Source organism: Cinclus cinclus, chromosome 5, assembly GCF_963662255.1.
Source record: "Cinclus cinclus chromosome 5, bCinCin1.1, whole genome shotgun sequence".
In the NCBI taxonomy this organism is placed as follows: Eukaryota; Metazoa; Chordata; class Aves; order Passeriformes; family Cinclidae; genus Cinclus; species Cinclus cinclus.
In genome coordinates this window covers 57,683,191-57,697,166 of record NC_085050.1, presented here as the reverse complement: position 1 = coordinate 57,697,166, position 13,976 = coordinate 57,683,191, and the positions used below count along the sequence as shown (strand labels likewise).

The window sequence follows — 13,976 nt, the reverse complement described above, 5'->3', positions numbered from 1 at the left end:
CGCCATTGTTGGTTAAGTCCTTCATTGTGTTCAGTGAGGATGCTGGTATTAAAGAAATACCTCCTGGAGGGGAAGGGTTGTGCCACCATGCCTCTTCTCTTTTTGTAATGAGCTGATGAAGATGTTGGTGTTTGCCATCAGCCTCTGTGTGCTCACTGCTGAGCTTCCCCAGCTGATGCTGAAGTCCTGGCTCCTGCATCTTTTTGACACTGGAGGGGTTGCTCAGCTTCTTGCCCTGTCCTTCTGTCTGGTCTGTTTCCTGACTCTCATCTTTGCTGTTTTCCAGATGCAGTAATCGGACCCAGTGTGCAGTTGTTGCCGGCCCCGATGTGTTTCCAGACCCATGCCCTGGGACATACAAGTACCTGGAAGTGCAGTACGAGTGTGTTCCTTACAGTATGTATCTTGATTTATTTGCACTTGTTTTTCTCAGTAGAGATTTATTGTGGAGACTTGGCCAGCCTTGAGCTTGTCTCTTGTTGCTCAAGGGCAAGTAAAGCAGGCCACGTGCATCGTATGAGACTGAGCTGATAAGATATGAAAAATGGTTCTCTGTGTCAGGTTTGTGCTTAGGTTTAAAATATCCTGATAATGTCCATGTTGTACAGCATAACAGTGACATATCATCTCTTGGAAAACACTTGGGAAACACCATTAGAGAAAGCACACCAGAGGAGTGAAGCACTATTGCTAGCTTACAACTTCTCTTTAGAGGTCTATGCTTGTAATCATACAGCACTGTGCTTTGACTGACCTATGTCCATGGAATTGGTGGCATTTGATAAGTGCCTTAAATACAGTATCGTATCACCCAGGAGGTAGGCAGCTATTGCTTTGGGTAATTTGATGTTTAATGGTAGAAAAATACTAATTTATAAGCTTCCAAGATTATGAAGGCAAATCACAGGCAAGCCATTTAGACTCAAATTTTGGAGGTAGAAAACCAGTCACCTGAGATCTCAGCAATATGTGCCAAGTGGGAAATTCAGTTACAAGAAGTTGCGTACCTCAGAATTTGCTTTCTATAGAAACCGAATTTGTTACATGCAGTTAAGGCCCTACTGCCAGAAAGTGCATACCTGGAAAAGGAAATAGCAATGATAATATCAGAAGTGCACTTTTTATTAGCAGTTGTAGAGAGCTGAATGGTGAGTAACACTGCCACTTCCAGGTTTTCTGTTTGAGCAGGCCAAAGCTGCTTATAGCACACTCAAAATAATAAAGCAGGTATGGGAATGTATGCTTTAACCCACGGTGTTGTATTGAGAGAGCAATAGGAGGCATCAGTTAGCTGAAACCCAGAGTTTGGCTGGAGGACTAAGACCATCTTTGCTGCCTCAAGCATGGGCTGCGGGGGAGCAGATGTGGCTGAGCAATGACAGGCACCCTGTCCAGAGGGGAATCAAGAGCATACAGCCCCTGGGGTGGTCACCAGCCCTCAGGCAGAAGGTGGCCATGTGCCTGCTGCCACAGCCTGGAAAGACTTTGTAGTGTTTGGCTTCTGTGAAATTCCAAGACCCCCCCTCTGAGTAGAGGGCGCCTCTCTGTTGCGGGACTTGGATACTCTGCTGGCAGCCGTCTCAGTGTGTCCGTATTTGATTTTTCTGAACAAAAATGTGAAACTTCTAAATGCAGCTATGGAATACTTTTTATGGGGTGAGCTAATAAACCAATGGAAAGATTGACATCAGGGCTTAGGGTCTGCCCTATCAAGCAGAATATATTCCAAATCATAGTTTGGAGTTATTCCATTCTAAATGAGGCTTTTCATTTCAGAAGCAGCACTGTGCATGGAAGGGGTTAGGAAAGATTGGTTTCAACTTATCACAGCAGGTTGTATTTCCTTGTGATTTATGATTAGAATGAGGGTATGCTGTTCCCTCCAGAGACTGGGCTGGTAAAGCAACAGTCATTACCTGGTACCTCTCCACAGCCTTTGTTGCACATAAAACAAAGAGGAATAGTGGTGCCTTGTGAGAAAGGCAATATGTCAGTATTACACCCCAAGGTGTTAATTGGTCCTGTGTACAAGAGGTAGAATAGCTCTTGTGAGATGTTGCTCCGTAGCAAATGTACAGTAAGGATTGAATATTTTTTAATGATCTGAATGTAGGGAGGAGAAGGATGACAACTGACACGCTGCCTTTGCAATTAAGGTAGGAGCTTGGATAGCTCTTTCCTCCGTTTCTTTATGAATCAAATATATAGTACCTCAGCAAATAGAGCTGGAGGGGGGGGAAGACAAAGGGCAAGCACATGACGAAATAGGATCCAGTCTTCTGAGGTTGTGGTTGTGTGTTACCTAGGAAATTTTGGGTCAAGTCTTCATGTGTTGTTAGTCAGTGTAGTACTAGTGAAGTGGGTTGTGTTTAGGCAAACTGTGTCCCTTCATGTGATGACATGGAGTTGGAAACCTAAAGCTCCATCATATTCTTCTCCTGCCTCAGTCTCTTCCTGGCTTCATTGCTGCCTCTATTTCTTCCCTAAGAATGGTCAGATTAACTCTGTAGGTGTTCCTTGCCTGGGCCCCATGAGTGTCCCATAAGTGAAAGCCATCCAAGTCATGGGGAAGGTGTCAGGTCTGGGCAAATAGGTCAGCAAAGGCATGGCTGGACCAAAGCCACGCCTGGTGGGTGAAATCTGTTCTTCCCTTTATGCCCTGTTATTGTCAGAGGTCAGTTCTTGTCACTGAACCCACATGCCTGAGCCCCTGTGCAGCCAACCTTTAGTGGGTTGGGGGGTCGGGTGTGCCATATGGCCATCTCCTAAAGGAACACCTCTGTTTAATATTTCAGCAGGCAGTTGTACTTGTGTGCAATTCCAGCTTGCCTTTGCCTGGTTAGATGGATTACTCCTCACAGTTTGAAATTATTCTTTATGGACAGAGTGTGGGCTTACCCAAGTGTTGGCTGAGCAGCAGGAGGGAGGGAGGGAGTGTGCATCTCAAGAGGACAGGGTTTGGGAGTCATCTTTAACAGATGTTGTTAGAACTGACCTTAGGCACTTGTTCTCAGTTATAGTGCTAGTGTATCTGCTCCCCCAAAGAAAAAAACATGGAAGATTTAAAACTCCATTTGTTAGTCTGCTTCTCTTGAGATTTTATTATTTATTTATTAACTCTTCCACCACTATCTCATATTGCTTTCTAGAGGAAAGCATCCCCCCTTTCCTCTCAGATGAGGGAAATCCAAATGTCCTCTAACTTAAGTAGCTCATATATTGTAAAATGTCCTTTACATTACCCCACACACCACATTCCTGTGTGTTCACCAGAGATACCCCTGACAAGGAGAGTTTTATGAGACTGTAGTTACTCTCAACATGTGGACAAGATGAGAGATGATTATGCAGATAGTCCAGTCCTTTCCTCATATTCCTGATCCTTTAGTTGCTTTATCTGGTAGCAGCAGCCTTCTACTAGAATGGACAGTCATTCCAGGACATCTGGGCTTCTTAGGTTGCCCTCTGACAATGAAAAGCAAATGAAAAGTAGGTGATATCAGCAGGTAAAAAGATAACAGACCTAATTTGTCAGGCTTCAGTGGTATCAGTTGTCCTACTTTTCTGGTATCAGAAAAAATCATCCAGATAATTTTGTCTTTCTCAAAGCAGGCCTTAGCATGTGGCATGTATTTCTCTAAAATTTACTTTAGGTACTGCCCCTTTTCTTCTGAAACTTAAATTACTACTCTAGTTTTCTTAAATTGAACTTGCTTTTAATAATTACTTACCAAGAGAGATTTTCCATGGTTTTCAACTGAATATGTACTGCTGCAAACTTGTAGTCTGCCATTGCCAGACCTCTGGAAATGTTTCATTGCGGAGAGGTGATTGAAACTGCATTTAAGCTGTTTTGTGCTGTGAGTATGAGAAACCTGACGTGGTGAGGGTCCCCTTGATCCAGTACCCTGTTGTTTCCTACTAAATTCCTTCCCTCTCCCCTTCTCCCTTTACAGAGCAGAGTTAAATGGGTAATGGGAACATCAGTGGTGGAGATGGTTTTGTAAAGCTAGGTCAACACTCTCATTGCAGAAACACTTCACTATCATCTTCTGGTGTTTGTACAGTCCTGTTGTCATGGTGCCAGTACATCTAGGAGTGTAATTTTTCTTACTTTACCTTTGTAATGTGCTAAGGGCCTTCCAGTTTTGCTCATGAGCCAGTGCAGAAAGCAGACGAGTGATTTATTTAGAGCTGGACATGAGACCAGTGGCCAGCAAGAGAGCCCAGTTTTGCAGGAGCAGTGGTGTTGGGAGAGCTGCCCAGCTAGTTGTCATTGTAACCAGACAGATTTTCTGTCAATAACAGGATAAACTCAAACCCACCTTTTGGTTTTGCTAATACTGCCTCTGTAAGTATGTGACACTTCACAGCGTAAACCATCCATGTTTTAGTAGGTATTTCTGAGAAGAAGGGATTGACCCAGTTGAGGATCCCTTTTCTCTCTCAAGCACATGTGTTCCGTGGGACATGGCAGTGGCGCTGCCCTTCATGGGTGGCACTCCAGATCAGAAAAGGGGGAAATTCCAATGTGCAAGCGGCTATCGCCCACTGGCTCAGACTGAAGTTTATGGATCGTCTGAGTTTAGTTTTTATTTGGGTTTTGAAAATGGTATGAGTTGAAAGCACCAGAGGTATTTTGGAGTGCTTTCTTCTGTTCATTTCCCTGTAGAGACAACTTTACAGGCTTCCAAGGATCCAGCACAGTGTTGAAAAGGGGATTTAGGTGTCATGAGTCAGATTTACCTTCAGTTTTTCCTGAGCTCCCAGTACCCTTAGATTCTAGGTTTTGAAGGTCGTAGAGTAACTTGTGTACTGTTGTCCTTCAGAAGCCATCTGTTTTTTAAACAGCGAATTGGAAAATTTAAGCTATGGTATAGGGCGAAGTGGCAAAAAGGTGGTGACTCAACGAGGACAAGCCCATTTCTGCACTGATGGAGAGGATGGCAGCAGCAGGAGGGTGCCTTGGGCATGGCATATCCTGCTGTGATGATAACCTGCCTCATAGCCAGGCCACAAGTCTTCCAACAGCTTTTAATATTGGGGAGATCTGTTCAAGGGGATGTTTCTTGCAAAGGAAAAATGTTCATGGCTTCCAGGGAAGGATGAATTGTTCCTACTTTCTGTTCTGCTTAAATGTGCTAATGTGAAGGGACCACACCTCTCTGGTGCTAACAGAAAATTTCCTTCTTTAACACTAACAAGAGGAAGGGAAAAAAAAACAACCGAACACATGAGCATATTTTATCCTTTCTTTCTTAGGACTTGTTATCTTTTTAACCATGGAACCTGAAATCAGATTTCCCAGTTGCTGTAGTGATGGAAGAAAAGGTCATAACCTTGCTAGAAATATTCCTTTTATTGCTGATAGAAGAGTAGATGGGCTCACATATCAATAAAAGTGAGGGATAGTAAGTGTGATGTGGGAACAGAATTCAATAAAGTTTTATTGTATCACAAGTGGACTGAAGTGCATTTAAAAACATTAAATGAAGGTGCACAATATCTGCTCTGCTGGACCTTAGGGCCAGTGAATAGACAGATAATTGAATAATGACATTTTAAAGAGAATGCAAGCACTAGAAAGCAAACCGATATTTTCATTGCTCTAAGATTGCTGGTAGAAAGGGAAAGAGAGGGGGGGAGACAGGACAAAATTGCAATCTGAAAACAGTTTAATGAGACCACTTTTCTCAAGAATGCAGTTCTTAATTAATTCTGGAGTGCTCTAAGGCCATTATGTGGCCTCTAGGCTTTCCCTCTGCGTTTTCTTGCCGCCTTCTCCATCGGTGGAGAAGCAGTGTTTGCCCACTGAGAGCAGTGCTGTGTTTTGTTAAACAAATGGACTTGCAGCTTCTCTGCTTTTCTTTTGCCATGGGTTTTTATGTTTGCTTTGTTTTTATTTTCTCCCAAGAGAATTTGTTCCCTCAAGGCCCAGCAGGGAAAATGGCAAACGTTCCTAAGGGATTAAGCCTGACTGTTGGCATTTTGGTCAGTAATGAGCGAATTTCCTCCTGGAGCCAGGCCTCCTTTGTTTTATTTGTTAAATCGATTATTTTTGTGCATGGGCTGGGAAGAATAAGTGAAACCAACCAAAAAGAAAAAACCCAAACCAAAAACCCAACAGCAGACCTAACTATCCATTATGATTATTTCTGAGCAAAGAATCTTTGTCTCCTGCTGACAAATTGCCTTTCTTCCAATGCATACAATTTCGTGGGCATTGCAGTCAGAAAAGCCTCTTTTTTGTATTCAGTGAAATTCACAGCTGTGCTTACTAGTTTGTTTGGTTTTTGTTTTTATTTTTTTTTATTGTTTTATTTTTTAATCCACAGAGGCAGAAATAAAGACTGTATTGCTTCCCTTATCAGTCTCTTGAGTTAAATTAACCTGATATTACGGTTAACCTTAACCTTTGCAAACCTGTGGGCTGACCTATCTGCATAGGTGCGTGCATCATGTTCAAGAAGGGGAGAAAAGCTAAGAGCTAGGAAAAGAAAGCTATTGGAAAACTTGAAGTAGCCTGATACAAAGGGAAATGAATATTTTTGTGAGGCACAGTGAAATAAATGGCAACACGGTTAGTATTTGAATATCAGATGAGTTTGGCTCAAAATAAGGAATTTAGGTGGTTTCCAGTGTGTCTGTAATGCATACTGGTTTGAAGGTCTGCTGTCAGCAGGAACAGCATGAATTTTCTTGTGGGGTGAAGTTAGATACATGCTAGGCAATCACCATAGCAGGAAGGCCATCACCACCTGCTGCATCACTAAGTTCCAGCATGCTTCTATGAAAAGCCAGCTCCTGCTGGCTCCTGTCAGCTCTGTTCTTTTCCTCAAGGTAGTGGGACACTTCGTGTCTTCCAGCCATGCCAGTATGAGCCTTTGTGTGAAAAGTAATTTGTTTCTCTTGCTCTCTTCTGAGTGTTTAGCTGATTACCTCCTGAACCAGCTCACCACTTCCTTGTCCCAGGCTTGAAGTATCGAAAGCCCCCATGCACTGATGCATTGTGTCTTTAAAACATGCATTGCTTCTGGAAATCTCCATGAATAACAGGTTTTGCTCCCATATGTCTTGGAGTTGCACAAGCTGTCTTTATCAGAAAAGTTACCACAGTGCTGTGCTCAACTCCATTAGGACTGAGATGCTGCAGTGTATGGGAGTTGGAGTGTTTGACAGCCTGGGCAGCCTATGAACTTCTCAGATGAGCAGGGGATGCTTGATTGCACATTTTTTTATATTTTTTATTGTATTTTTAAACTTGTACAGCTGGGAGAAATTGTTTTGGGTTTTATTTAAGAATATAAAAAGGTTTCTGTGGTATGGTACAAGAGGCAAAGTTCACATTTCTCCCCACCATCACTTCACTCAGAAAATTTGCAGTGTGGAGACCCACTTTAAATAAGGCAAAGAGTTTAGTGTAGATCTTTTATGTGTTTCTCACATAGGCTGTTTTTCTTGATATAGAGCCCTGTCAGTTTTCCTGAGGGCCTCTATAATTGGTTTATTATGGAAGTTGGAGGTGGAAAACTGTGATGTGTAGTGTAAGTTATTTTATGAAGATTATTAATATAAGGGGGTAACTTAATTCCTTGTGTGACTTCTATGCACTATTTATTCCCTTCCAGTCCTGACCCACAGCAGCTGAAATTTTAGTGAGAAAGTGTATGGGTTTGGTTTGAATCTACTCATTTACAATAAAAGGGGCTTAAAATCTTTCAATCTGTTGCCTGACTGCCTTTGGCCTTTGAGTCTGAATCAAAGGTCATTAAATTGCAGGGAAACTTTATTTCAGTGTCAGCAAACTTTGGGTCAGGTTCCTGATAACCTGAGGCTATCTGAATTTGTTAGCTTTTTTCAAGAAACTCATCTTTGTACACCATTTATAGCATAGTAAATAACTGATATTGTTTCAGCCAAAAAGGGAATTGTAGCCAATACTGCATAGAAAGAAGAATGAAAATATGGGATATTCTTCAATAAAGTAATAGGCTGCAGTCCTCCCATCTTGGCAGCTGATGATTCCACATCTAAATACTGAGACATCTCTGTGGTATCTGAAATAGATTTGTGCTACCTTAATAAAGGTGCTGACAAAGCTTAGCAGCCTGACCCTTGCAAATGCTTTTCTGGAGCACCAGTGGGAAGAACCCCACTGGCTTTAGGTCACTGTACCAAGCTGTGTTTACCAACTCTTTCTGACATGACACTTCCAGATATTTGCCACCAATTTGCTGTCTAAACAAGACCCCACACTTCCCAATTGTCTCTGAACAATTCTGTCATCGTTAAGGGAAATATATATTTCTTCCCATCTTTAATAACCTATTGCCTAAATTGTGCTATTATGCCAAGCACCCTCTGGAGACATTGATATGAATTTCATATGTTTTATAACAGATCTTCCTGGAAATAGTATTTCTATTTCCAGGTTTTATTCCTATTTATTTTAATTTCTCTTACAAGAGAAGTATTGCAAAGGTTTCTTTCATTGGTGCAAGCAGTCTAAGGAGATTAAGGCCATCCTTGCCAGGTGCTATTATAAATCCACAAAAGAAATGAAATACATTTATTGGGTTTTATTCTGGCCAATAGGGAGAACAGAATATGTGTATCCAGTGGCTAAGTTGAGGATTGAAGTTCATTTCTTCTAGCACATGAGGGAGGAGGAGGGAGGGGGGAAATTTGAGTATATTAAGGCAAATCCCTTTAGTGTGTGAAATACGAAAACGCATCTTTCCAGATCTAAAAATACAACGTTGTTGAGTTTCTTTATATTAAAAGAGCTCCCAGGAAGAGAGCCAAATACATCTGAATGTATTACTTCTTTCCCTCATTTCCTCTGCTTTTCTTCCTAACAATATTTCCAGTCAACTTTTAACAATATAGGCCTGCATGAAACCACAGTAGTTGTATGCACCTCAAGTTCTGGAAAAGGAGACAAACATAGACTTCATAGTATTTGATTTTTGTTAGCTTCTGTTTCCAGGAGGAGTAAAATGGGAGAAATTGTGGAAGACTAAGGCAAAGGGGCCTTTCCCAGGGTATCCTTTTGAAAAATAAGCAAAACACCAAAAAATCCTGCAACTTCTCTTTAGAGGTTTCTTATCTAAAAATAGTCATGGCATGTCATTTACCTGGGCTGATTGCCAGACTATGCAGAAATGCTCTTAAGGTTTTTTTGAGGTGTGTCTGCCTTTTTTTCTTTTTTATTGGGGGTGGGGGTGGCAAGGTGAGGGGGTGGGAGTGGAATGACGACCAATTCAGATTAGAAAAGATTTATTCCAGTTGATTTCACAGATGAATGTATTGCTGAGGGTCTAAACTAATCTCCTCCTCCAAAGTCCTTTTTCACTCTGTGGGTAACTTAAAAATGTCTAATGTAGTTTTAAAATATGCCTTAATCTCATTTATCTTTAATTTCTCTGTTCCGCTCTACAAGCCCGCATAAAAAGATTTACAGTGGGTATTTATCCTTTCCAATATCAAAAGCAAATTCCCTTCCAGATCTCAATTTTCACTGATAATCCTCAGAGATGTATAATTTTAATTTACCTTGCAGATGACGTCTACCTGGTTTCACTCTCTGCTTTTATGAAGGTATTATTCAGCTGCACCTCATTAATCTGGTTTGTTGTTTTTGTTGTTTTTTTTTTCCTTCTTCTCTCTTGTGTGTGTTGAACAGTGTCTGTGAGTGAAACTATTGTCTTGTCCTTTGCTGGAGTGCACATGCTGGTGCAGCAGGGGCTGGGTTTGGCATGTCACCATGTAATCCAGCTGAGTCCTTTCTTTTTATCCCAGGAGAGGCAGCGGCGGGGCCTTGTCTTTTTCTCTTTTTTTTTTTTTTCCTTTAAAAATTAATAATCTCACATTTTTCCATTTCATCCTTTACAATGGCTTGAAGGACCACACAGATGCACACTCATGTACCTGAAAGCTTCCAAAACTTCAGATGTTCAGATCTACAAAATAATGGTTCTACTAAACAGAACAGGAACTACTGTGCTCTTGGGATTTTGAAAATGAGTCTGTTATATTTAGGTGCCCTAATGAAAGCTGAGCTTCCCTGGAAATCTACCTTTAATGTCTGTATAGGAAACACTCTGGCGTCATTCCACCTATGTTACTATTTAAAGCACCAAATTGTCCATTTAAGTGCTACTCTGAATGCAGCCCTGAAAGATGGTTTCTGCAGCAAAACTGTAGGGGTAGAAGGAATGTAAATTCCATGGACGAAATACAGGCTTGAGTTTGAATATTTGACTTTTAAGGAGAAGAAAAATCAAGAAACAATGTATAGATGGTGTTGGAGATATTTTTTTTTATTAGCAAGACGTGGCTAAAAACGTTGAAATTGTAAGATAAATGAGTTTTCATAGTCCAGCCTCGTGTGGGAGAGCAGAATGGAGTGGCTAGTGACTCTCTCTGGTGTGAAATTGCACTGTATCTCTACTGGTGGTCTTTTCCTTATCACAGGCTGAAATTAGTCCTGCTTCGATATAATCACATTTGTATCCTGCTGCTGCTTTGGGTATTTACATTCAGGTTTGGCAGTGCCTGAAACAGGAAAGACTTTTCATCCAGTAATGAATAGAGAGCTGAAGGAATGGAGGCAGCAGCTACTAAAATGTAGCAGGCAAGAGATGTTCCTATCCCACAGGTGCACCTGAGCCAGCTCTGATGCAGAGCAGGGCATGAGATGCAGAGGCACAAGCTGTACAGCAGGGATGAATTTACCACGCGGGTGTCTGCACAAGGCACAGCTGTACCCCTGGTTTCACTCGGGCCTTTCCCACTGGCACCGCTGGGACACTCCCAGCCAGGCACGTGCTTAAAGGTTTGATGGATGTCAGCCTGTGTGTTTGCATCTTATATGTGGTGTATGCACCTAACAGAGGCCTAATTTGGGGGATCCTTTTTGTGCTCAGGCTAGGGTTTCAGAGAAGGAACAAATAGCCCTTTGTCCATTTAAAGACTTACTAAGGAGAGTGAGCATGTGCCATGTACATTTCCAATGAAGTCAATAATTAAATATGTTCCAGATGACTCTGATGGGGGAGGATATTAGTAATTCCCATGAAGTGACAAATCTACATTCTGTGGCTGGTACTTTGAAAACAAAAAGTCAGTGTTCCTAATAGAGTCTATTAAAAATATGACCTAATTCAATTGTCATGTTTAAGTTAAAATAATTTCTTAAGTTTTGGACTTTTTTTCTGATTTTTTTTTTAACAGTCTTAATAGAGGTATAGTAGTTGTCTTTCAGCACATGCCTTTGATGAGAGCCCACTGAAACACTTGGGAGTTCTCTTGTTGAGTTGGAGTGAATTTGGATGCAGAGAATGAAATTGGACAGTATTTAAATCAGTGCAGCCTTGCTTATTAAACAGCGTGAGTCTGAGCCTTCACATTTTGGGTGAATTGTGTGGTGCAGTGATGATAATATAGAGAGATTTCCAGTGAAAAGGAAAAGCATTTCTTTCTCAAAGAGGACTGGTCCATTCTGCCATCTTGTCTCAGAGATGAAATTAAGTGGCTAACAATGTCTCAAATCAGTTCTAGAGTACACAAAAATAATCATTCACATTTTGCTTTGGTCAAAGGAAGGTCACAGAGCTGGGATTTGACTATGCAGGGAGAAGACAGAAAAGGCCAAATATCAATTAGAGTTGAAACTGGCCAGTATTGGGGCAAATAACAAAGCTTTTTAAGAAGTACTTTAATAGCAAGACGAGGTCTAAAGCAAACACTGGGAGTGATACTTGTGAAGGTGATCTTGTGAATGGAGATAAAGAAGAAGTGGAGGATTCAATGTTATTTGTTTTTTGTTTCTTAAGTCTTTAATAATCCTGGTAGGGCCTGGGGCTTCCTGATCCTTTCACTTGGAGGACCGTAAGTGTGTGGGAGCAGTGGCTTTCCTTTTGTGAAATTGTAAGGGACCAGCTGCATCAGCCAAATGTTGACAAGTCCACAGTCCCTGGTGAAATTCATCCCAGAGTACTGATGGAACTAGCAGATATTAATGGCAAGAGCCCTCTTGATCATCCACCAAATATCTCTGGAGTCTGGGGAGGTCCCTGCTGACTTGAAGGTAGCCAATGTTGTTCCAGTTTGTAGGAAGGGCTGTTATTCTAACCTCAGTTCCTGGAAAATTATGAAGATCATAGTGGGGTACTATTGACAGGCATTTAAAGAATAGTCCAGTTGTCAGGCACAGTCAGCCTGGGTTCACATATGCAGATCCCTGTTTAAATAATTTGGTATTCTTCAATACAAGGTCATTTGCCTAGTGGATCAAAAATCTGGATACAGGATGTGAATACACTATTAGCAAGTTTGCTGATGATCCCAGACTAGGAGTTGCTTTTAATTCTCTTGAGGGTTGAGAGGCATTGCAAAGGGGGTTCAGATATATTGGAGCATCAGACAATGATTAATGGGACCAAATTTAACAAGAACAATTCCTGGATTCTTTACCTGGTGTGGGGGAGTGGCAGCCCTGCTGAAGGGGATCTGGGGATGATGGTTGACAGCAGTTCAGTGTGAGACAACAGAGAGTGCCCTGGCAGCCCAGAGGACAATTCCCATCCTGGGGCGCATCAAACACAGCATAAACAAAAAGGGTGATTATCCTGCTGTACTAAGTGTTGGTGCAGCCTCCACCTTGAGTCCTGTGTGCAGTTCTGGACCCCACCATATAAAAAGGATGCTCTAATGCATCCAAAGGAGGCAAAAACAGTGAAGGGATCCAACAAAACCAGTGAAAGGGATGGAAGGAACATCCTGCGAGGGGCAGCTGAGAACTTTGGATTTGTCAGGTTTGTAGAAAAAGAGTTCAAGGGACAGCCTCATTTCTCTCTACAGATTCCTGAGGAAATGATGTGTTAGAGGGAGGTGCTGAGCTCTGCTCCCTGGAATCCAGTGATAGGACACATTGGAATGGTTCAAACTGTGCCTTGAGGAAGCTTAGTCTTGAAATCAGGAAGCATTTCTTTCCTGAGAAGGTCCACCACTGGAGGAAACTTCCTGGAGGGGTGCTTGATTCCCCAAGCCTGTCAATCTTTAAGAAGCATTTTTACAATGCGCTTAATATTATGCTTTGGTTTTTGGTCAGCCCTGAAGTGGTTGAACAGTTGGACTCTGGATGGTTGTTCCAACTGAAAATAAACCATTTTTGCCTGGGAAGATGCTGATGTTTCTCAGTGAAATGGCAAATGGGGTTTCCAGAGCCCATGTGAGTGCCCAGAGACGGTTGGACATTGTTGGTGTAATGTGTGGTAAGAAAGCTCAAACAAATTGCTTTGCAACACTTCTTTATCTGAACATCTACGCTCATGTTGGAATGGGTTTTTGCAGTCAAACAGCACAAATCTTATCAATTATGAATGGCTCCAACAGATGGTATATATTATTGTTTTTAAGAATAAGTGATACATTTCAAACAAGAAACACATGCTGCTCAGCAGCTTTAGCTGCCACTTCTGAGATGGGAACCAAATCCCTGACCTTGTCTTCCCCTCCACTTGTTGGATAACATCCTATTTTAATATCCAAAAAGTGAAGACCATGAAGTACTCCACGATGGAAAACTGTGCAAACATCAATTCCAGTGTAAGAGGATCCTGCTCTTTCTCAGCTTGCTGGGAGCTGCACCTGTCTGGGCAAGGGTGAAATTTGTGTTTACAGCACAGCTATCGATCAGCCTTTCCCAAGGGTCCTCAGAAATTTCTGCAAAACTTCTTGCTTGAAATTTCAAGAAGTTTGTGCAATGTTGCTGTGGGGAACTGGCTGTAACCTGAGATCAAGGTATATCATGATGATGTTGATGAGTGCTTTGTCTGATACCTGGCTTCCAGTTACTGTGTATTCCTTCAGTTTTTCTTTCAATCCCTATTTGTTGCATTGCTTTCTTTTAAAAACTGAAACAAATGCTGTAAATATAGTAGGTGAAAGATTTTTGGGGCTAAAAGCCTGGC

General features: G+C 41.7%; 1 protein-coding gene across 17 annotated transcripts in view; it reads left to right on the top strand.

The window, feature by feature from the left end:
- Positions 1 to 13,976, top strand: part of ADGRL3 (adhesion G protein-coupled receptor L3) — a 250,473-nt gene that overhangs the window by 52,731 nt on the left and 183,766 nt on the right. For all 17 annotated transcript variants that reach the window (XM_062493019.1, XM_062493032.1, XM_062493033.1 and 14 more), the window contains exon 2: positions 287 to 396. In XM_062493019.1, coding sequence (XP_062349003.1) covers positions 287 to 396 — 110 coding nt within the window. The remainder of the gene's footprint in view (positions 1 to 286; positions 397 to 13,976) is intronic.